This window comes from Culex quinquefasciatus, chromosome 2, assembly GCF_015732765.1.
Source record: "Culex quinquefasciatus strain JHB chromosome 2, VPISU_Cqui_1.0_pri_paternal, whole genome shotgun sequence".
NCBI lineage: Eukaryota > Metazoa > Arthropoda > Insecta > Diptera > Culicidae > Culex > Culex quinquefasciatus.
In genome coordinates, this window is record NC_051862.1 from 106,194,847 (window position 1) to 106,220,255 (window position 25,409).

The window sequence follows — 25,409 nt, forward strand, 5'->3', positions numbered from 1 at the left end:
GCCTACCAGTGACTCCACCGTGGCAGGACCCAGGAAAATCCGTTAAAATGTGCTAAGATGCATTTCCATAAAAAATCCCAGAACCGATTCCTGGAAAAATGAGCCGTCGCATGACGTGATTTGGTCAAACCATGCAAACAGTAATTTGCCATAATTGACGCATTTTCAAATAAAGAATCTAAAAAGCATGTTCAAGAATATTCATGATGTTTGTATTATCGCCAATTTCGATTGAAATCGAGATACTCATAATAGCCATAACCAGGCAAAACTTGAATGCTCCAGGTTGCATTTGATTGGTAATTATTAGTACTTTCAAGGAAAATTATGCATCTACTGAATATCTCAAGAGCGAACATTTCCCTAAAATCATGATGATTATCTTTTCCATACTAAATCTACGTGTTTTCGCTAAAAAAATTACTGAAAACTATGTATGTATTTGTACAACTTGAAAAAAATTAAAAGTCGAATAAAAAAATTACATTTTCTGTTGAATACAAAATCACACAAATATATGAAAGTTGAATGATCATGATTCTTCACCCATTACTTCAGCCACATGATTACCATGATCGAGTTCATGCTTGAAACCGCGCGCACCCTGTTCGCGGGCGCCAAACAAACTTCGCGTGGCCATAGTAACGACAGCAGGCAAACGACGCCGTCCGCTGGCGAAGGTGAAAATCTTGATCAACCAGTGGTTCTGAAATGGCGGCCGCTAAAAAAATCGATTCGAAATTTTGAACTAACAAATCTCCTAAATGCGAAAGATTTTCTTCAACACATATAGGCATTTTGGAAACGTAAATTACTCAAAAAGGAATTCTAGCAATAAAAACTAGTATTCCTTCAGCCGTATCGGAGAAATAGCTTCGCAAAGGCAACGATTTCATATTTTTCCATACATTCGCGAATCAATCTAGCATAATTATGATTTCAAACTTTCAATGTAACAAAAGGGTTCAACAGATAACATTGAAAACTTTCAAGCTTGTTCAAAATATATTACTTTAGGAGTTGGAACAGTTTGAAAGCAATCTATCGAGTTATTCTCATGTTCTGGTGATAGAAATGAAACTTGGGCGGGTGGACGATTTTCCGTCTCCGGTGGTGGCTTAAGCAAAAAATCTAACTAGGATTGAAAAACAAAAACTTTCTCAAAAACGAAAAACGATTCGATTCGCGATACTTCCAAAATGAGCGCTCCGTGAGCGAAAAATGAGCGCGAGCGTGAGCGTGGGGCAAACGCGAGCTGAAAAAATCGGAGCAAACGTGAGCGCGGGCAAACGTGAGCTAGCTCGCGCAGCGCTCCTCCTCACGAATGAGCGAAAAATGAGCGCCCACGAGCGCGTGAGGATCGCAACACTGGTTAAAACAGTTTTTTTTTTTAATTTATACACTCATTTTATTAGTTGAATATTTCATGGAACAGCCTTAAGTTGAGGACCGGTCATAGAACTATTTTGAAAAGCCGTCGCGGGCCGGATGAAATGGCTTTACGGGCCGGATCCAGCCCGCGGGCCGGACGTTGGGCAGGCCTGTTTTAGGTCGTTATTTAGCTGGGGGCAGACTTTGAAGCGCACTTGCGTCGTCGTTGGTTCTGCGGGGGTATGCAACGCTGCCGGCTTTCTGACTGCGGCGGTTCAGGCTTCCAACACGTGGGCATGGTTCTCGAGCTACTTGCTTTAATCGCGGCGAGGTAAACGAAGTTTAGCTTTATTACTGTTGTCGGCTGTGCTGACCTAGGTCGTGCGAGCTGTCAGTTATGGTCAAGGTACATACAAAATTATGGTATGCCAGATATTGAAGGTATATCATGTAAATTTTATCATATTTTTCATGTTTTTTAAAGGGGCTGAATTTATTAACTATGAACTTATTTATGATCATATTTAAATGTTTTCACAAAGTTGTTGTTTTTGTCCACCATTTCCAACTGATTGAATTTCGCAAAATTGAAACCACATTTAACGCAGATCACGGCCATCAATAATCTGAAACAAATCCAGATTTGATTCACAAATTACAAAAGACTAAACAAAATTAAAATAACTCGCAAAACAACGATTTTTTCAAACAATCTCTTTGGTCGGTTTAGAATTGTCAAACTGAATAGCTCAAAGCTAACTCGAACCCGGTACACACACGAAGCTTGACATAAACAAATCTGACAACTTCCAATTTATAAGTATAAAAATTCATTAAAAGCCTAATAAAATTTAAAAAAAAAAACTTTGAAAAAATATATTTTGATTTGAAAATCTGCCATACCATGAGCGTTGAAAGCCTTGAAACGATGGTGCAATTTTGACAGTTTGAGCTGGTGTGAAAACGGCGACAAAGCTCGCACCACACAGGTCAGCACAGCCGACAACAGTCTTTTGTAATTTGTGAATCAAATCTGGATTTGTTTCAGATTATTGATGGCCGTGATCTGCGTTAAATGTGGTTTCAATTTTGCGAAATTCAATCAGTTGGAAATGGTGGACAAAAACAACAACTTTGTGAAAACATTTAAATATGATCATAAATAAGTTCATAGTTAATAAATTCAGCCCCTTTAAAAAAACATGAAAAATATGATAAAATTTACATGATATCACTTCAATATCTGGCATACCATAATTTTGTATGTACGTTGACCATAACTGACAGCTCGCACGACCTAGGTGCTGACGATGTTGGTGGCGTCGATCAATTATGCGGAAAGCAATTTCCGTAACTCATATGTTCTCTGTGGCAAAAATACGATAGGAAATAGCAAAAATACGATTTTTTATACATTTTTACCCAAAATGCTCAAACTTCAACAGCTTGTAACTTTTGAACCCCGGGGTTTAGAGAGCACTATGGTACATTGGGTGGTCAAGTCAAGGTCAAGTTTCAAAAAAGTGACTTTCTCCAAATATTTTTTGGTATTTTTTTCTCAAAAGTAAACATTCTAACTAAGAAAAATCCAAATTTTCAAAGCTAAGTTTGTTCATTACGGAGATACGCAAGCTCGAAGTCAAAAAATGGAGTAAAATACTAGCGGCTGATTGTATAATTTTAACATAGCTCAGCCATTTTAAATATTTTATTAGGACAATTATACATCGTTGGAAAGGTAATGGGATAAGCTTTGAAAATATTAATAGATAAAATGTTGTTTCCAAACCAAAAACTGAAGTTTTCATCGAATAACTCTAGCATTTTTTTTTTAACAAAACTTATTTGTGTTTGTTAATCGAGTACTTTTTTGCTAACCGATGCTAAACATGAAACTAAGATTACTTGAAAGATTAGATCATAATCTAACATTGCTGAAATTTCCAGCCTGCGATTTGTTGCGTTTTCGGAGATATGCCATTTTGAACATTTAGGATTTATCAAAATTTACTGCAATGTACACACTAAATCAGGAACGCAATACTCGGTAAAAAATTTACCGAAATTGCCCTGTAAAAATCAAATTTTACTGAGCTGTCGGTTGAATTTAGGAAATATACTGAGCTACGGTATAAAAATCGCTGAAAGTACCGTACTTCAGTATTTCATTCACTGGGCTTCTCAGTAAACGCTAGTTTCCGGTAAATTATAGGTAATCGGTTATTTAATTATTGAGTACTCAGCTAATAACCTTGTGTTTTACTGAAAGCTCAGTAAAGATTTACCGAGTCTCACAGTTGAAACTTATGTCATTTTGTAGCTGTCACTTTTTGTATTTGCACGCTGTTGTCGGACTGTTTTCTGACTACCATCAGAAAAAGTAACTTAAAGTAGTTTAAAACTTTAAATTGTTACAAAATAACAGGTATGTGTCATTTTATTAAAGGAAATTCAATTATTTACTATTTAGAATTATCATTTTTCTTTCGGCTCACGTCGAAGCTTCATCTCCTGAGCCGTTTATAGAAGAAGCTGGTTTATGTCGTCATTTGCACAAATCAAGGAAAAAATAAGTTGTTATTTTATTGTGAATTATGTTATTGTGAATTGTAGATATTATTTGAAAATAAATGTTGTCTTCTTATCGAATAAATAAAAAGCAAATAAATTCAATTCATAAAAAAGCATTACCGTAAGCACAGTAAAAATTCAGCATTTGTACCGAGCAAACGGTAATTTTTTACCGAGGTCTTCTGTAAAAGTTCAAACCAGCTGTCAGATTCGCGTTTACTGAGCTCTCGGTAGTTTAAACTTTTACCGAGCTGAGTAACGAGCACTCGGCTGTTGAGATTTCGGTAAAAATTTTACCGAGTACGGTAAAAAAATCTTAGTGTGTAGTTTAAACTTTTACCGAGCTGAGTAACGAGCACTCGGCTGTTGAGATTTCGGTAAAAATTTTACCGAGTACGGTAAAAAAAATCTTAGTGTGTACATATGCGCCCGTTTATTCCCCTGGCTTGCTACCTACTTTGTGGGCATCGCCGCATCAAAAATCAATACCTGGTTTCAAGAAGTTCGAAATGACTTTATTGGAATTTTCTGTTGCCTACATTTAAAATTGAGTACCTTAGTCAAAATAAGGTATTCGTACCGAAGTTTCTCAAGCGAAACTGGAGAATCTCAGTTTGATACCGAAAAAAGTTGTTACATTTATGTGAATCACTTGTAAGAAATGTGTAGTTGTTACTCATTGTGCCTAAACATCGTCCGCGCAAGCTGCAGCAAAAACAAAAATGCCGATAGGGCACACGGCGATGACACTTGAAAGCGCTTCAGCTGCGAGAATTTTCTTGCGCTGTCAAACGATCGCAGCGTGAGAGCGAAAAGGAGAGGAACATCTACTTCCGCTGTGGCTCGTCGTGCAAATCGTCCTCTGCAGCGGCGAGGCGTCATTGCAAAACGAGTGGTCGACGGTGAAAGGTGCGTGCGTGCCGTCGCGAGCGAGACACGCGGAAAAGTGGTGCCGGTCCGTCGAAAAGCAGAACAACTAAAGTGGGCTCGAAGCCAAACCCGGAAGATCAAACACGGCAAGGCGGAGCCCGGCGCAAAATTCCGCGACAAGAAACGTCTCCATCGCTCGAAGGTAAAAACCACCGCAAAGTCCCCAACTCGTGCTGATCTTGCTTGATTTCTCAACAGGCACGCCACGCAATCTCAAGATCTGTCCCACACTCGTCATTCAGCGCTTGGTCGGTCGCTGCTGAACGAATAAAGGTAACACTTGATTGCTTTGCAACTGGTCCGTGCTAAAAGAGCGTTCCCAACAGGTGCCAGTCTCGCCCGGAATCTGGCCAACACCGAACACCCCCCGTCGAGTTCAAGCACGTCAAGAAGACCCATCCGGAAGAGGAGCAAAGCGAAAAGACCCTCGCAGGAGGTAAGCGGGAACCTTGCGGATTGGTTGATTACGGGGATTTTAACGCGACGATGTTCTAGGGTCTTTTTTTTCGCACACGCTCAGCGCGCACAGGGCTCGACGGGCGTAACGAGGCGGTCCAGGATCAACTACGCCACACGCCTGGAGCTGCGCCGAGGATCAGCAACCGTGCGGACGGATCGCAGACAGCCGATCGCCTTTGAGAACCCACGCGCTGGAGAAGTCCACGCGTACGCACGCACGGGGACCAGCACGACACGCACAAGATTTGGGGAGATTTGGCATCGGGTTCGTGCATGAACGCGGCCACGCCGCGCGACTCAAGCACACAAAAGAAATATCAACACGCCAGCCAGGGAGAGACCACACACGCACCAGCGCGCTCGTGATTCGTCCACGCATCAGGCAGCACAGTCGCCGCGGCCGATTCGCCACAGCTGCGCGCCAACAAGAATCAGCGCGTGAAGCAACACATCTACGTTCGCGCGTCGGCATCCGGCGGCCTGTTGCTGCTCGCCGTTACGCCTGGGACTGCAGAGAGTGAACAATTCGTGAGTGCTAGTTGTAAGTTTGGGGGTGCACCTACCAAGGACGCGAAGCGTCGAAGAACCCACGCGAAGCACAGGCAGGTTGAAAATTGTGAGGCGCAAAGCGCATGAGTCTGCTCGCGCGCGCATGAGGGAACCGTGAGCGCACGAAGGGGCGCACGAGCGCATGTTAGGCACCGCGAGCGTATCGCAATTTTAGAATAAGCAAATTTCACACGCTGATGTAATGTTGGGAAGAATAGAGTTGGGTTTTTGGATGTAATTTAGCTTTTGTTTCGCCTTTATTTGGTACCGCATTTGTTTTGAGCTTACGGAGTGTCGCCTCCCAGTTTATACCGGAACTAAATGGCGCCCAACTAAAAGACCCACACTAGGCCTAGGCTAGAATTGTAAAACCATGGCGTGCTTATTCGTAGAATATATGTTTTTTGTTGTTCTTGGGATAAATTTTTGCTTTTTTGAAGACTTTTGAGAGTTCAGCGAAGATGATGGAGGTCAACCCCATTGATCTGAGCAATGAAGAACTCAACTTTGAGTTAGAGCTTCGTGGTGTAGCAGGCCTTGGGCCGATGACGCACAGAATTAAATGTACAACGTTAGAGAAAGTTATGCAAGATGATCTTAAGTCGGGGAGAGTTTACGCTTCCTCGTCTCACGTGGTGGATGGCTCTTCGGAGATTAGGATCTGTCAATCGCGCGTGAATCGGTTGTTGCCACAAATTATCACCGGGATAGAACGGAACAACATCGCTTTTCTCGAACCAATCGTGTCGCGCTTGAACCATTACTACAATCGGCTCACCCTGGTTTCGCCGCCATCTGCGGACATGCGAGAAGAATGGACGGGAGTGCGAGACACGATCGCGCGTACGAAACGGCAGATATTCCGAATTCTTTACCCAGCCAACCAGTCAACAAATCAGTACAGTGTCAGTTCGGTTTCAAACTCCACAGCGCCGGCGCACAACAGCACAGCTGTCAGCAGCGATAGTGCTCGGCAGATCAATCAGCTATCGCTAGCAGGTGCAGTTGGGGGCGATTCGTCGGGCATGGAAAGAGGAAGTTCTGCAAGTGCGCGAGGAACATCTACCGGAGCCATCCCGAAAAGGACATCGGACCAAAGCGTGAATGATCTGCTACTCCTGTCGGGTCAAGCTTCGGCGCAAGCAGGCTACGCAGCAGCAGAAGCACAGGGAGGACAAGGCTTACCGGTCAACCCAAGACCGCATTCGCTAGGTCGAGGACGAGGACGGCCAGTCTTCAACCCGAATCATCCTCAGCGCGATCCTCAACCACGTCCACCGAATCTAGGACGAGACATTACTCCACCTCCAAGACTGCAGAACGATGACGCGGAATACAACGGACTCAGGGATCGGGTACTGTGTGACCTGCTTCGCCGCGAACGTCAACCAGCCGAAGGCGCGCGGATTCCGAAGGCAATCCACAACTGGCCATTCAAGTTTCGGGGAACGAAAGACTCGACCAACCTGAACACGTTCCTGGATCGAGTGGAATCTTTCGCTTTCTCGGAAGGAGTCAACAACGCGATGTTGCTGCGGGCGATCAAACATCTGCTGCAGGATGATGCTCTGGATTGGTACAGTCGTGCGCTGAACGAAGGAGAACTGGACACCTGGGAGAACTTCAAGCTGATGATCCGCCAAGAGTACCTGTCGAGCCACTACGGCCAGCTGTTGCGCGAAGAAGCGTCGTCGAGATACCAAGGAGCAAACGAAAAGTTCCAGAAGTACTACCGGGATATCTCTGCGCTTTTCCGCTTCGTGCAACCGCCGATGTCGCAGGAGGACAAATTTTTCATACTGAAAAAGAACATGAATCCAGAGTACGCAACCATCCTAGCGTCGGCAAGACCGCAGACAATTCAAGACATGGTCGAAGTGTGTAACGCTTACGACGACACGCGCACGCTTCTCACGCACCAGCGTCGAACGCCGATCCCGCACAGCTCGCTTCTCGAGCCAAATCTGGCCACACCCAGCAGTTCGCAGCGCTCACACGCAAACAACGCAGGATGGCAGAGGTTTGGCGGCAGGGTCAACGCGATCGACAGTCGGGAAGAGAACCAAGACAGGCGAGGGAGATACGACGCAACAAGCGCGGACCAGCGGGACAACCTGGACGAGGACGATTGGAAGGAACAGATAGAACAACTGACGCAGCAGATTTGTGCGATCCGTACACAGTTTCAGAAACGCAGCAACGAACAGTACAGAAGAGGAGGAAACTATGCGGGACAGCGTTGGCAACCTCAGCAACAACAACCGGTAGCAGAAGAACATCAGCCGATGTTGGCAAGAAACAACCATCAGCAAAACGAGTCCGCGCAACCGAGAGCCAACCAGCGTAGTCCAGAACAAGTAGCGACAAGACCAAATGCGGAACAAAGACATGGCACGTTGTTGTGTTGGAATTGCGACGAAGAGGGACACCGTTTCACTGATTGTGACAAAGCGCAAGCCGTGTTTTTCTGCTACAGATGCGGCCGCAAAGGATACACGCTCAGAAACTGTCCGGAGTGCTACGCCGAGCAGGGAAACGGTCAAGCGGGGAGCCAGTAGCAGAGGGTTCAACCTCCTCGCGCCAATTCTACAATCCCTCGAATTATCCCGAATTCCAATACATCAACTCGATCATCATCAACACCGGAAGCGACAACCGTCCCCACGCGACTATCAACATATTGGGTAAAGAAATCACCGGTCTGCTGGACAGCGGAGCGAACTGTTCGCTTCTCGGAGGAGCTTGGGTGGACATCGTAGACGAACTGCAGCTGAAGAGAGGAACACTCAAGGGCGGCATCCAAACAGCGGACGGAACGAACCACGAGATCGAGGAGTTTGCGAACCTACCAATAGCGTACAACGGAAGACACGAAACGATTCCAGTTCTGCTGATCCCTTCGCTACCAAACTCGTTGATTCTCGGCATGAACTTTTGGGAAGCCTTCGGAGTCAAAGCAATTTGCTGTTCGATCACGACAAAACCGATCGAAACCGAACCGGATCCGGAACCCATGCGAGAACTCAACAAGCAGGAACAGTGGCAGCTGGACAAGGCGATCGCGAAGTTTCCGTGTAGCCGGGAAGGCATGATCGGACGCACTACAAAGTACGTTCACCGGATTGACATTGGAGAGGCGAAACCGAAGAAGCAGAGGGTCTACGTTATGTCGAAATACGTGCTGGATGAGGTCAACAAGGAGGTCGACCGGATGCTCGCGCTGGACGTGATCGAAGAAGCAATGTTCAGTCCCTGGAACAACCCGCTGGTGGCGGTGAAGAAGAAAACGGGCCAGTACAGAGTTTGTCTGGACGCGCGCTACCTAAACTCGATCATGCAGAACGAAGGGCACCCGATTCCACAGATCGCCAACATCATCAACAACCTGGGCGGCTGCAGGTACATCTCGTCGATCGACCTGAAGGACGCATTCTGGCAGTTGCCGCTAGAAAAGGAGTCAAGACCAATGACAGCGTTCACTGTACCGGGACGTGGCCACTTCCAGTTCAAGGTTGTACCGTTTGGGTTGTGCACAGCGAGCCAAGCCCTGGCGCGCTTGATGACGCATCTGTTCGCCGATCTCGAGCCGCATGTTTTCCACTACCTAGACGACGTTATCATCTGTTCCAGAAACTTTGACGAACACCTTAAGCTGCTGAACATTGTTGCCGAACGACTGAGGGACGCAAACCTTACGATATCTCCGGACAAGTCGAAATTCTGCCGCAGCGAGATGAAGTACTTGGGGTACGTCCTGAACGAAAACGGTTGGAAGGTCGACGAAGGCAAAGTAGCGTGCATTGTGAAGTTTCCGAGACCGGAGAACAGAAAGGACGTCCAACGTTTCTTAGGTCTTTGCGGTTGGTATCGTCGCTTTATCGCCAACTTCTCGCGCATCGCAGTGCCGCTCACCGAGCTGACGAAAGCGAAAGTTAAGTTCAAGTGGACTCCGGCCGCCGAGGACGCGTTCGTGAAGCTGAAGTCGTTGCTAGTGTCTGCGCCCGTTCTGGCCATGCCGGACTACTCGAAGCCGTTCAACATAGCGTGTGACGCAAGCGACACGGCCATTGGTGCTGTACTCGCGCAAGAGATCGACGGAGAGGAACACCCGATTGCGTACTTCTCGCAGAAGCTGTCCACTTCGGAGCGCAACTACTCGGTGACAGAAAGGGAATGCTTAGCGGTCATCAGGGCGATAGAACACTTTCGTGGCTATGTAGAAGGAGTGAGATTCACAGTGTACTGCGACCACTCGGCTCTGACGTACTTGCGATCGATCAAGAACCCAACCGCGCTGATGTGCAGATGGATTTTGCGGCTAAACGCGTTCGACTTCAAGATCGAGTACCGAAAAGGATCGTGCAACGTCGTCCCCGACGCGCTCTCAAGGATTGTTGCGTCGTTGGTGTTTGCGGTGAAGGCGATGGACGACAACTGGTACAAGCGACTGAAGCAGAGCGTGGAAAAACAGCCGGACAAGTTTCCGGACTTCAAGATCGCTAGCGGTGAACTGTACAAGAATTGTCGCTGCAAGGACGAGTTTGGGAACACGGTGCACAAGTGGAAGAAAGCGGTTCCGTTGGGCGAAAGAGCAGACGTGATCAGCAAGTTCCACGATTCGGTGACCGGTGCGCACTTGGGATTCCAGAAAACGTGGCAAAAGCTGCAGAACTTCTACTACTGGCCAAAGATGCAGCAAGACGTTGGTCGTTACGTTCGCTCCTGTGCGGTCTGTAAGGCCAGCAAAGCGCCAAACACCAAGATGATGCCGACGAGGGGAAGCTCAAGCCAGCGCGCGTGCCCTGGGAACTCATCTCGATCGATTTTGTAGGTCCACTGCCGAGGTCGAAAGACGGGAACACGGTTCTGCTCGTAATTGTAGACTGGGTAACGAAGTACGTGATCGCGCACCCCATGCGAAGCGCTGACACGTGCAAGATGGTGGCGTTTTTGGAGAAAGAAGTCTTTTTGCGTTATTCCAGGCCAAGGATCGTGCTCAGCGACAACGGAAAGCAGTTTGCGTCAGCAGCGTTCAAATCGCTTCTCGCACGGCACAAGATCGAGCACATGACCACCGCATTCTACTGCCCGATGGTCAACAACGCCGAGCGCGTCAACAGAGTGCTGGTCACCTGCATCCGAGCACTGCTCGACGAGGATCACCGTTCCTGGGACGAGAACTTGCCGTCGATTGTTGCGGCGATCAACAGCGCGAAGCACGAAGCCACCGGGGTGAGCCCGCACTTTGCGAATTTCGGAAGGGACCTAATTCTGCATACCGACCTGTACAAACAGCAAGATCTGAACGCGCCGGACGATCCAAAGCTCGCACAGGACTTGCGGCTGGCAAAGCTCAAGCGAATTCACGAGTTCGTCTTCCAGAGGATCAAGAACAACCACGAGAAGTCCAAACAGCGATACAACCTGCGCACTCGAGCCGTGTCGTTCAAAGTGGGAGAACTTGTTTGGCGGAAGCTGTTCTCGTTGTCGTCAAAAGCAGACCACGTCAACCAGAAGCTCAACCCGAAGTACGTTCCAGCGATCGTGAAGGCGGTGCTCGGCCACAACTTGTACGAGCTGGAGGACATCTCGAGTGGCAAGCGAGGGCGCTACCACGCCAAGGACCTGAAATCCGACTGATCCTAGTATCCCAAAGCTATGTCTGCAACCAAAAGGTTGCGAACCAGATCGACAAGAACAACAAACACGCAAAGCGGTAAACATGTCGTCTGAGGAACGAGGAGGAGAAAAGTCATCAAGCTGTTTTGCAGCGGTATGACCCAGCCAGCTATGTAGCCTTCATACCACGAGAGGAGGACAAGTTCAAACAACACACGGTGCCAAGTACAGCACAAGCAACCGGGATGGTGAGGAACCAGCAGGAGAGTCCGGAACGTCGAAGCGCGCCGAGGACAAAAGTAGCAGTACTGGCTGATCGTGTAGTGCAGTGCCGAACGAGACAAGCCTCGTGCAGAGGTTCTGGACGCAGCACGCACCCAACGCAGGAAGACGCGACTGGAGCAGCTTTGACGCAGGACAGCCGCTGGAGAACTGACTATCCGGGAACGCTGACGCTGGAAGAAAAGCCGGGACAACAAAACACCACTACCACCAAGCACAAGCGCACAATGGGCCCTGAGCGCAAGCTTCGGTGAGAAACAACCAACCAGATCAAACAATTCTTGCTATGAGCGTACCAGCTCCAAACTTCTCAAAACACCTTCGGGGTACAAACATTCTCTCGCCTGGACCGGTACATCGTCCAGTGTTGTCACGATCTAGCTCACTCATTGGTCTTCTGATTGGTCGTTGAGGCATCACCATGACACTTCCATCAAAAGCAACGCGAATCTAGGGCGCGGACGTTCAGCCGGGTAACCGCTGGATTTAACCCTTAGCCGGACTCATGGTGATAGGAGATGGGGAAATCCTCTCAAACCTCCGGAAATCGACCACTCTCCGACACTGTCGACATGTCGTTTGAGAGCGTAGTGCGGATCGCTTCCCGATTCAGACACTAGATTTAGCAAAATTATCCCATAGTTAGCACTACTTGTTACTCGTTATCGTCATATCGTTATCCTATAGTCGTTAGATTTCAGTTAATAAGTCAAACATTAGCTGTAAGTCTGGATCGATGTGCCATTGTAGCAAGAGTTAGAACAACAAAAAACTGAGCTGGAGACACTTTAGGCTAGGAACGCTAGCCAGCTGGTCACTATCTGTGTAGATATAGTCTACAGCATCGGGTTTGTTATGTTTGTAAGCTGTACTTGTTCTGGAGAGCCTCGAGCTTTCGTGTCTTAGTTAGCTTTTGAGGGTAAGGCATTGCGTCCATGACCAGTAAAGTCTCCAGCACACTTTTTAGGGAAAGTGAAGTTTAGAGAATTTTCCGTGTGGGTCTGCCATCCCACACGGAAAATTCTGCGGCAATGGCAGGATTATGTTACATTTATGTGAATCACTTGTAAGAAATGTGTAGTTGTTACTCATTGTGCCTAAACATCGTCCGCGCAAGCTGCAGCAAAAACAAAAATGCCGATAGGGCACACGGCGATGACACTTGAAAGCGCTTCAGCTGCGAGAATTTTCTTGCGCTGTCAAACGATCGCAGCGTGAGAGCGAAAAGGAGAGGAACATCTACTTCCGCTGTGGCTCGTCGTGCAAATCGTCCTCTGCAGCGGCGAGGCGTCATTGCAAAACGAGTGGTCGACGGTGAAAGGTGCGTGCGTGCCGTCGCGAGCGAGACACGCGGAAAAGTGGTGCCGGTCCGTCGAAAAGCAGAACAACTAAAGTGGGCTCGAAGCCAAACCCGGAAGATCAAACACGGCAAGGCGGAGCCCGGCGCAAAATTCCGCGACAAGAAACGTCTCCATCGCTCGAAGGTAAAAACCACCGCAAAGTCCCCAACTCGTGCTGATCTTGCTTGATTTCTCAACAGGCACGCCACGCAATCTCAAGATCTGTCCCACACTCGTCATTCAGCGCTTGGTCGGTCGCTGCTGAACGAATAAAGGTAACACTTGATTGCTTTGCAACTGGTCCGTGCTAAAGAGCGTTCCCAACAGGTGCCAGTCTCGCCCGGAATCTGGCCAACACCGAACACCCCCCGTCGAGTTCAAGCACGTCAAGAAGACCCATCCGGAAGAGGAGCAAAGCGAAAAGACCCTCGCAGGAGGTAAGCGGGAACCTTGCGGATTGGTTGATTACGGGGATTTTAACGCGACGATGTTCTAGGGTCTTTTTTCGCACACGCTCAGCGCGCACAGGGCTCGACGGGCGTAACGAGGCGGTCCAGGATCAACTACGCCACACGCCTGGAGCTGCGCCGAGGATCAGCAACCGTGCGGACGGATCGCAGACAGCCGATCGCCTTTGAGAACCCACGCGCTGGAGAAGTCCACGCGTACGCACGCACGGGGACCAGCACGACACGCACAAGATTTGGGGAGATTTGGCATCGGGTTCGTGCATGAACGCGGCCACGCCGCGCGACTCAAGCACACAAAAGAAATATCAACACGCCAGCCAGGGAGAGACCACACACGCACCAGCGCGCTCGTGATTCGTCCACGCATCAGGCAGCACAGTCGCCGCGGCCGATTCGCCACAGCTGCGCGCCAACAAGAATCAGCGCGTGAAGCAACACATCTACGTTCGCGCGTCGGCATCCGGCGGCCTGTTGCTGCTCGCCGTTACGCCTGGGACTGCAGAGAGTGAACAATTCGTGAGTGCTAGTTGTAAGTTTGGGGGTGCACCTACCAAGGACGCGAAGCGTCGAAGAACCCACGCGAAGCACAGGCAGGTTGAAAATTGTGAGGCGCAAAGCGCATGAGTCTGCTCGCGCGCGCATGAGGGAACCGTGAGCGCACGAAGGGGCGCACGAGCGCATGTTAGGCACCGCGAGCGTATCGCAATTTTAGAATAAGCAAATTTCACACGCTGATGTAATGTTGGGAAGAATAGAGTTGGGTTTTTGGATGTAATTTAGCTTTTGTTTCGCCTTTATTTGGTACCGCATTTGTTTTGAGCTTACGGAGTGTCGCCTCCCAGTTTATACCGGAACAAAGTATTCAGCAAAATATTGACTTAGCATGATGAATTTCTGCGATCAATCCATGAAACTGGTCCACATTTAAGTTCTATGTTGGTTAGTACAAAACATCATAAAAAGTACCTTTAACATATCCTGAAGCCGTCAGAAACTCTATAATCAAATGAATTTTCATGAACAAGAACATTAGGGTTAGTATGAATATGTTTTGTATTTTATCGTTTAACTTCATAATTAATATTTGGAATAAAATTAATTTGTCTGTTATTTGATTTAACAATTAAAATTTTCGCAATTTGTGCCCGTAAGGATGGGATGGTGGGGGGTCTCAAGTTATATGGCACTCACGAAAAGAAACACACACAGCAGTAAATAATAAATATTTGACTTAAAATGAATTTATTACGCTTAACAAAATTTTGTTAGAGGGGAGGAGGGGAGGGGGGGGGGTGAAAGAAAGAGGAGGGAGGGGTTGTGTCCTTAAAGTGGGGATGTATTAGCTTATCCATAATTTAATAATATAAACTTGCAATACAATATACACGCAATTCTGTTGCACTTGTAAATGTATGAAAAGACTATTTATTATAAACAATCAACTATTGAAAAACATGAAAAGTCATAAAAATCGACGTATATCATTTCAATACCATACAATTACCCAAATTTGTATGAAAAAACATTTAAAGAGCAAAAAAATAATTTGGCCGCCTGTTTGTATGGAGATGGCCCATAGTGGAGAGTTGGTCCAGCAGACTTTTTTCATGTCTCGGCGAGATCTTTCGAAAAATGTTGGTCCCATTCGTGTACATCATTGGACCAGCTCCCATACAAATTTGCCCATTCTCCTTACCCCATCCAAATTTCAAGGGCTTTGAGGGAGAGGTTCTCGTGATCAGATCGATCACCTAGTTAGCCCTAGTAATTTGTTTTTTTTTACTTTTGGAAAGTTCTAATATAAATCTTATGCGCTTCACGATTTTTGGACCCTGGAGAAAGCCTTAGGTTAGATTGCGCCTAGTTTTCTTCTTGTCATTTATTAACCTCTGTAGTGAGCCATTTCATTTCATTAGAATGCATTGAAACAGCACAGACGTTACAGAGGCCAGGCCTACTGCGTCAAGTTGTTCCGCAGAGACATGATTTGTTGAAGTGGGTTGAGTTTGAGCACGGAGTGTTCGAACAACAACGCAATTCTGAATCTGCAGGGGAGGAAGAACCGTGTGAACACACCACGATACGCTCCGCAGAGACATGATTCGTTGAAGTGGGTTGAGTTTGAGCACGGAGTGTTCGAACAACAACACAATTCTGAATCTACAGGGGAGTAAAAAGCGTGTGGACACACCACCATACGCTCCGAGATTGGGTTTATTCGTTGGGAGCACCATGGTTAGATGGTTTGGTTCTTAAAGACCCTCTGGGATGGGACATTGTATTTCTACAAATGCCCTGGACACAAATTGACGGGGTTATAGCGAACTCAAAAGATTTTTTTAAATGTACTCTGGTTAAAAATAAAAGAATTCCCCTTCTAAACTATACCGTATTTTTTACAGACAAAACACAGTCTTACTTTTGGCTTTGTACGAGGCTGTACATTTGAACAGAAATTTTATCACGACTTTAGCTACAACGCACACAGAAACAAGCACAGCTCCTTCCGATCTACTGAGCAACAGTGACGTTTTACCAGAAGTTCAAACTGCTCCGATGCTAGAGGCATCCCAATATCCTACGAACTTGATTGTAGCAGTTTTCCAATATTGGTAAGTAGGTAAATTATTTTTAAGAAGCCATTAATCAAATATCTATAAACGAATACACGTAATGAACAAATACAGTAGATTTCAGACATTGCCATGATTTTTCGCTAGACGATATCAATGATGCTTATGGTACGTTCGTTTGACGGCTAGTTCCACACTGAGTTCCGCACTCAGAGCTGTCAAAGTGTTTCTTTGAAGAAACTCGCGCTAGTTCCGCACGAGTTTCACCGCCATCTTGCCGCACTCGATATTTTTTCAGTTTTGTGCAAGTTCCACGCACACTGACAAATAACGTTCGAGTGAACCAAAACTGGCACCGACGAGTGCGGCACTTATGGTACGTTCGTTTGAAGAGCCGGTGCGGCACTGAGTGCCGCACTCGTCGAGTGCCAGTTTTGGTTCAAACGAATGGTCCAGTTTTGCTCTCAGTTTTTATGCTTGTGTGCGTGCGTTTTTTGTTTTGGTTTTTAAAACGTCAGTTTATATTGAATCGATGCGAATTGAATGTCGAGCTGGAGGTAAGTATCAAAAGCAACAATACTTTCACCGGATTAAAATTTTGCATTTCTTCAGCTCAGGCTAGGTCGGAATAAGCCATTACCCGTTTTACAAAATTTTGGCCACGGGATCCGGCGCCGTTGGTTCCAAAACAGCGATTTCCCATTCAGTGGCAAACGTTCCGTCGTCTAGTTTACGCCCGAGTCGATCACGGTCAACCTACCAGGCCGATATGGAAAAGCGGAGGCGATTATTGGTGGCTGTTCGTTGCGGGGAACCAACCGTGTCATCGTGCGGAAGAATCCCTCATCAACAGGACCTCTTAGGACGATGTGCCCCCTGTGGGAATCGAACACACCGGCTCAACTCAACGACGTGTGTCTGACGGTGTACCGGGTCGGCAATGACGCACCAACAAACCACTTTCTCAAAACAGACCATCTATTTATCTGCTCGGATGTTCCAAGACTTCGGCATTGCTTCTAAAGAAAAATGTTTAGGTACTAAACAGAAAAAAATATTCCTGTAAGTTTACATTATTTATCATGTACCAAAAGGTATCATAATAAATGATGTATATTTACATTAGATTCATCGGAAATTTGCATGATTTTCATTGTAAATGTTTTAAATCAAAATATTGAGAAATCGTGTAAATTTCCAATGAAACTAATGTAAATTTACCAAAGCCAAAAAAATTTTTTTGCTCCGCTGAATCTAGAATCTGATGCATTATCATGACTCTAGATACAACGGAGCAAATAATAACACCTGGCAACACAAATTTACGAAAAGCTAAATCCAAGAAGATTTGAAGGAATCTTATTATAAAGTTTGTTTGTAAACAAGTTTTAGATGTATGCAGAGTTAGTTTAGAATAAAAATGACAAATATATTTAGTCTTTTACTTACGGTTTTTTAAAGTCATCGGTTGACCAGAGTAGGCGTTTCCATCGGCGCCAAGGGCTCCTACAACAGGCGATACGGCCATGTCCGGAATGATTCCGGTGTCGTGAGCGCATACCGCACTCCAACTATTGATTCTCTTGCTGGTCATTCGCAAATTGGTTGTGTCCCTTTCGGTTTCGGCTGAAAAAGTGCAAAAACTCAAAACAAAAAAAAATTAAACGGAGCAATTAAAACTCACCTTTGATGCTGATTCTTATGGAGCGAATAATGAGCAGACGTCGAGATTTGCCTTCGAGAATCGGCGAGTCAGAACTTAAGGTTGATGATCACCTTAAAAGAGTAAATATGCTCACTGGGAATACTGACCGGTATGGGATGGGTTTCGACTAGCGGTGTGCTGGGTTTCTAATCCAGAGGTCGTGAGTTCGATTCTCGTACCGGGATGATGAAGATTATCACGATGTGTTGAAGCCTCTTGAACCCACTTCCGGATTTCCGGAGCTCTCAACGGTGCAGGAAAAGATCGTGTGCTGATGAACCTGCAGTTTAAGAAGAACATCAGAATCGCAATTTAGAGCAAAACACAATCATGACATTTTTAGCAACTCCGGCTGGTGCTGCCAGCCACCGGTGGACCGATTCCTAAAGGTAGCATCAGCAGGGGGACAGTCCATCCTCCAGCGTAAAAAAAATCAAAATTGCACAAACTTACCTGAGAAGCAATTTGCCAACTGATCTGTGCACCGAACAGCACCAAACCAACTTAATGAAACGAAACAAACGAGAAAATTATAATCAAAACAAATCAAAACAAAAACAGGTATTACACGCTCTAATAGAATCATGCATAATCTAGCTAAACGAGCCAAATTCCCTTATCCAAGACACAAACCGTACTACTGAAGTGCACGTTTATGTCAAAATACAGAATGTTCCGACAACACTGCCGCCAAGTCGACATAGGTCGCGAAGACACGGCAGGGTCACGGCGCACGCAGCGCTACACAAAACACTACACAAATATAAACATAAACAAATTATAGTAAAGTAGAATCAAGAGAGGAGGAAGTAAACAGGAGTAAAAGTAGGGACGAGGACAAACAGAAAACGCGTTGAACGAAGAAGTTGGAGGTTTCCACGAGTACCCTGTTTGAAAAATGTCGCACGTCGTACGAGTTGTCGCACGGTTTTGATTTTACCGTTTCGATATCGATTGGTCGAAAGGACGACAAACGTACGACAAACACTCGACCTGCCCGACATTGTTTTTTCCATCGATTTACCTTCAATTCGACGTCGATTATCGTCGATGCAAACAGTTTGACAGTTCTCTTCAGTTGATCTTGTTCGGACTTGATTGCAACCGAGTCGAACCGAGTTGTTGGTTTTAGGCTTTGGGAGGATTTTGGATAGTTTAAAGGTAAGTTGCGTTCTAGGTTGAACTACTTTTTCAGCTGGAAAGTTCCGGACGGAGTGGGCGACCGACCGAATCAAAGTGTCTTGTATTCCAGATTTCGGTCTTCGTAGCGGTATAGGAGGAAGAGGAGGTGGACGGGAAATATGGTTTACTCGGCGGGCCATTCCAGTAGACGGGACGGGAAGGAACCAGTTTGCGATCGAGGAAGCGGTTGGTGAGTCATGTTTTAGAAACGATGGAGGAGGTGTGCTGAAAGTGCGATTGGACGATCGAAATTAAAAATAGGATGAATAGAACATCACAAATTCTTAACTTTTCAATCCAATAATTTCAAACAGAGAAATAAAAAAAATCTAAAATACTGAAGCTTAAAAAAAAACTTCAACGCTGATTTGACTTGATAATTGTAAAATTAAATTATAAAGTTGTTTTTCCTTATTTAAAATTCTAGCATTCCAGAACTTAAGAATGCAAGAATTTGAAAATTCTAAATTTATTTAATTTCTTAATATTGCGCAAATTTAAAAAAAAATATTTTTTTTTGAATTTATTATTTCTTAAAATTCTCAAAGCCTTCAAATATTAAAAAAAAAATGAAATTCTAAAATATGAAAATTAAGAAATTGACAAAAAATTAAATACTAAAAATCCCTTATTCTTAAATACTAAAATACTTAAATTCATAAATAATAAAAATCTAACATTATAAAGTTCTTAAATTCCAAAAACGTTAATCGCACGAGTTGGAATTTTGAATTCGAAAATTCTAAAAAATATAAGTTCTAAAATTCAAAAATTGTAAATTCTAAAAATACTAAAATTCAAATAATTCATAAATTTAAATAAAAAAATACAAATTCTAAAAATTATAAAAATTTTAAAAATGAAAAAAATACAAAATACAAAAATTATCAAAATAAAAAACAAAATATATTTTTTTAAGTTTTAAAAATGTTAAAGTTTTTAATCTCTTTTAAATATTTTAAATATTTAGAAATTCTTTTGAAAAATCTAAAAATTCATAAATTTTAAAATTTTAAATTGGAAAAAATCTACAATCTATCATTTTTGAAAATTTTCAAGGATTTTACAATGTAAAAATAAAAAAAAATGGTCTGATAAAAAACAGGAGTTAGGAGTTTTAGAATTTTAGAATTTTTGAATTTCAGAATTTTAGAATTTTAGAATTTTAGAATTTTAGAATTTTAGAATTTTAGAATTTTAGAATTTTAAATTTTAGAATTTTAGAATTTTAGAATTTTAGAATTTTAGAATTTTAGAATTTTAGAATTTTAGAATTTTAGAATTTTAGAATTTTAGAATTTTAGAATTTTAGAATTTTAGAATTTTAGAATTTTAGAATTTTAGAATTTTAGAATTTTAGAATTTTAGAATTTTAGAATTTTAGAATTTTAGAATTTTAGAATTTTAGAATTTTAGAATTTTAGAATTTTAGAATTTTAGAATTTTAGAATTTTAGAATTTTAGAATTTTAAATTTTAAATTTTAGAATTTTAGAATTTTAGAATTTTAAATTTTAGAATTTTAGAATTTTAAATTTTAGAATTTTAGAATTTTAGAATTTTAGAATTTTAAATTTTAGAATTTTAGAATTTTAGAATTTTAGAATTTTAGAATTTTAGAATTTTAGAATTTTAGAATTTTAGAATTTTAGAATTTTAGAATTTTAGAATTTTAAATTTTAGAATTTTAGAATTTTAAATTTTAGAATTTTAGAATTTTAAATTTTAGAATTTTAGAATTTTAGAATTTTAAATTTTAGAATTTTAGAATTTTAAATTTTAAATTTTAGAATTTTAGAATTTTAAATTTTAGAATTTTAAATTTTAGAATTTTAGAATTTTAAATTTTAGAATTTTAAATTTTAGAATTTTAAATTTTAGAATTTTAGAATTTTAGAATTTTAAATTTTAGAATTTTAGAATTTTAGAATTTTAGAATTTTAGAATTTTAGAATTTTAGAATTTTAGAATTTTAGAATTTTAAATTTTAGAATTTTAGAATTTTAGAATTTTAGAATTTTAGAATTTTAGAATTTTAGAATTTTAGAATTTTAGAATTTTAGAATTTTAAATTTTAAATTTTAGAATTTTAGAATTTTAGAATTTTAAATTTTAGAATTTTAAATTTTAGAATTTTAAATTTTAGAATTTTAGAATTTTAAATTTTAGAATTTTAGAATTTTAGAATTTTAAATTTTAGAATTTTAGAATTTTAGAATTTTAGAATTTTAGAATTTTAGAATTTTAAATTTTAGAATTTTAGAATTTTAGAATTTTAGAATTTTAGAATTTTAGAATTTTAGAATTTTAGAATTTTAGAATTTTAGAATTTTAGAATTTTAAATTTTAAATTTTAGAATTTTAGAATTTTAGAATTTTAGAATTTTAGAATTTTAGAATTTTAGAATTTTAAATTTTAGAATTTTAAATTTTAGAATTTTAGAATTTTAGAATTTTAAATTTTAGAATTTTAGAATTTTAGAATTTTAGAATTTTAGAATTTTAGAATTTTAGAATTTTAGAATTTTAGAATTTTAGAATTTTAGAATTTTAGAATTTTAGAATTTTAGAATTTTAGAATTTTAGAATTTTAGAATTTTAGAATTTTAGAATTTTAGAATTTTAGAATTTTAGAATTTTAGAATTTGATGATGAGATGATGATTTGATTGATGAGATTGGGTCATATAAAAATGCTGATATTTGTAAACGTTTGATCATTAAATGTTTTTAGCATTCTCAAATTTGGTACAATTAAAAAAAATAATAATATTTTCAGATTTTAAAACTATTTGCAATAATCTGAGTTTTGTACGCTTTTGTATTAAATTATTTTATATGTTTTCATTTATAATTGATTACTTTTTCAAAACAACCAACCCATGGCGTCATGGGTTTCCCATGGCGCATGGGTTTTCTTATGTACATAGGACCTTTTGTAAAAGTAAGCAAGAATTCATAAATTTAGTTTTTCTTTTACAGTTCAAAAATACATATTTGAAATTTTATTGTCTTGAAATTTTATTATTATTATTATTGAAATCAGAATTTAATTTATAAATTCTTGCCAATTGTTGACTGATGATGTATTTTTTCAGGCAACAAACATATTCCAATCTGATCCTGCCGGAAACCATGCGTCCCCGTGTGGTCCCGCGTGGTTTTCATAGAACCTACGGAAGCAGCCACGTTTTCTCGTACTCGTACTCCACAAACCCACGTTGTCTCGTACTCCGGTAAACATCAATCCGTCGGAGATCCAAGATTGGCGTCGCATCCGGGTTTCGAGGAGCAAAAGTCCAACACGACCAAGATGCTGCCACGGCCACCTCAGAAGAACACCAACATCCAAGCCGGAAGCTGCGGTCAAGGCAAATCCCGAAGAAAGCCAAGTTGGAGAAGAATCGGCGATTCGCAAGTGAAATTAGGTGAACAAGTGAATATTTTTGTAAAATTTTTACAGATTGAATAAAAAAACAACAAAAACAAAACAACAGTTTTTTCAACTGCAACATAACCTAAAAATCCGTAATGACAGCACACGACAATAGCACGACATTCTAAATAACAAAACCGTTCGACGTCAGTCGAATGTCGTACGACAATGTCGTACAATTTCGATCATCGATCGCACGACAATGTCGTACAATTTCGATCATCGATCGCACGACAAATACGACATTTTGGTGCAAAAACGTATGACATTCGTGCGAAAGTCGCACGACATTGTCGTGCGACGTCGTACAATTGCAAGGACGACAAACGACGGACGTCCGACGAACTTTTCAGTCAGGGTAGGAGAGTGTTTAGTGATTGTGGCTAACGAAGGACAGTTTTAGTGCACAACAGTTAGAACGGGGCATGCAGACGTGTTCACGAGTTGGTTAGACGATCACAAATAAATCCAGGTGAGACGTAAACAAACACTCCAGCGAAGGGGAACAGATTAAAAACTCCTAAATCTACTCCCTGACTGAAAAGTCCGTCGGACGTCCGTCGTTTGTCGTCCGTGCAATCGTACGACGTCGCACGGCAATGTCGTGCGACATTCGCACGAATATCATACGTTTTTGCACCAAAATGTCGTATTTGTCGTGCGATCGATCATCGAAATTGTTCGACATTGTCGTACGACATTCGACCGACGTCGCACGGTTTTGTTATTTAGGTTGTCGTGCCTTTGTCGTGTGCTGTTTTTTCAGGTTTTTAGGTTATGTTGCAGTTAAAAAAATGTTGTTTTGTTTTTATTTTTATTTTTTTTTATTCAAACGCACAAAATTTCAATAAAATATTCACTTTTTCACTCAATTAAACTTCCGGATCGTAGAATCTTCTCAAAATTGTCTTCTTTCGGACGATTTCGCTGGGGATTTTCCTTGACAGCAGCTTCCGGCTTGGATGTTGGTGTTCTCCTGAAGCGGCCGTGGCAGCATTTTGGTCATGCTGGACTTTTGATCCCCGACGAGCTGATCAAAGTTGTACACGGATGCGAAGCCAAAATCTTGATCTCCGACGGATTGATGGCAACCGGAGTACGAGACAATGTGGGTTTGTGGAGTACGAGCACGAAACAACGTGGCTGCTTTCGTGGGTTCTACGGATGCAACGCAGGACCACACGTGGACGCATGGTTTCAGGCAGGATCTTATTGAAATACGATTGTTGCCTGAAAAAAAGATGCGTCAATCATAAATTGGCAAGCATTTATAAATAAAATTCAGATTTGAATAATAATAATATGAAAATTTCAAGATAATATATTTCAAAAAACTAAATTTTGAATCCTAAAAAATAAAAAATGCTGAGTTTTCAAAAGTTTAAACATATAAAAAAATAAATAAAGATGAATACATCTAACAATTTAAAAACGTATAAAACGAATTAAAAAATTTTGAAAAATTTAAGAGTGCTAAAAATAATATTTTTGTGTTTGAATTTTAAGATTTGAATTTTTATGAAATTCAAAATTCTTTGAGCCTGGGGTGAGATTTTGTCATACAAAAATGCTGAAATTTGTATGACCCAATCTCACACGCTACACCCAATGTAACTATAAATTTTTGAAGATTTTTAAGGATTACAGAATGTAATAATTTAAGAAAATATTGAATATTACGAATTTTAAAAATACCATTCTAAAATTCTTACATTTAACAAAAATCAAAACATTAAAAAAGTAATCAAAATTATTTAAAATTAAAAAATTAAAAAATTAAAAAATCTAAAATTCTAAAATTCTGAAATTCAAAAATTCTAACATTCTAAAATTCTAAAATTCTAAAATTTTAGAATTCTAAAATTCTAAAATTCTAAAATTCTAAAATTCTAAAATTCTAAAATTCTAAAATTCTAAAATTCTAAAATTCTAAAATTCTAAAATTCTAAAATTCTAAAATTCTAAAATTCTAAAATTCTAAAATTCTAAAATACTAAAATTCTAAAATTCTAAAATTCTAAAATTCTAAAATTCTAAAATTCTAAAATTCTAAAATTCTAAAATTTTAAAATTTTAAAATTCCAAAATTCTAAAATTCTAAAATTCTAAAATTCTAAAATTCTAAAATTCTAAAATTCTTAAATTCTAAAATTCTAAAATTCTAAAATTTTAAAATTCTTAAAATCTAAAATTCTAAAATTCTAAAATTCTAAAATTCTAAAATTCTAAAATTCTAAAATTCTAAAATTCTAAAATTCTAAAATTCTATAATTCTAAAATTCTAAAATTCTAAAATTCTAAAATTCTAAAATTCTAAAATTCTAAAATTCTAAAATTCTAAAATTCTAAAATTTTAAATTCTAAAATTCTAAAATTCTAAAATTCTAAAATTCTAAAATTCTAAAATTCTAAAATTCTAAAATTCTAAAATTCTAAAATTCTAAAATTCTAAAATTTTAAAATTCTAAAATTCTAAAATTCTAAAATTCGAAAATTCTAAAATTATGAAATTCTAAAATTCTAAAATTCTAAAATTCTAAAATTCTAAAATTCTAAAATTCTAAAATTCTAAAATTTTAAAATTCTAAAATTCTAAAAATTCTAAAATTCTATAATTCTAAAATTCTAAAATTCTTAAATTCTAAAATTCTAAAATTCTATAATTCGAAAATCATAAAAAAATATTTTGTTTTAATTCTGAAATTCTAATTATACAATTTTCTAAAATTCTGAAACTTTAAATCGTTTAAATAATCAAATCATTTCGTCACTTACGTGCTATCTTGTGACACGTCCTATCTTTTTACAGTAAACGTGTCACAAGATAGCACACAAGCGACGATTTAGTTCAAGTCGTAATATTTCTAAAATTCCTAATTTTTAATAGACTAAATTTCTAAATTTTTAGCATGGTAGAATCCTTA

At 40.8% G+C, this 25,409-nt stretch overlaps 1 protein-coding gene across 9 annotated transcripts in view; it reads left to right on the forward strand.

Moving 5' to 3' along the window:
* LOC119766572 (26S proteasome regulatory subunit 6A-B-like) overlaps positions 1-25,409 on the forward strand; it is a 323,195-nt gene that overhangs the window by 166,770 nt on the left and 131,016 nt on the right. For 8 of the 9 annotated variants that reach the window (XM_038251377.1, XM_038251371.1, XM_038251373.1 and 5 more), the window contains one exon: positions 15,994-16,203. In XM_038251377.1, the coding sequence (XP_038107305.1) occupies positions 16,148-16,203 (56 nt within the window). In that variant the 5' untranslated portion in view covers positions 15,994-16,147. Of the gene's footprint in view, positions 1-3,722; positions 3,797-15,993; positions 16,204-25,409 lie in introns of those variants that run through there. The other variant, XM_038251378.1, reaches the window with a different exon arrangement.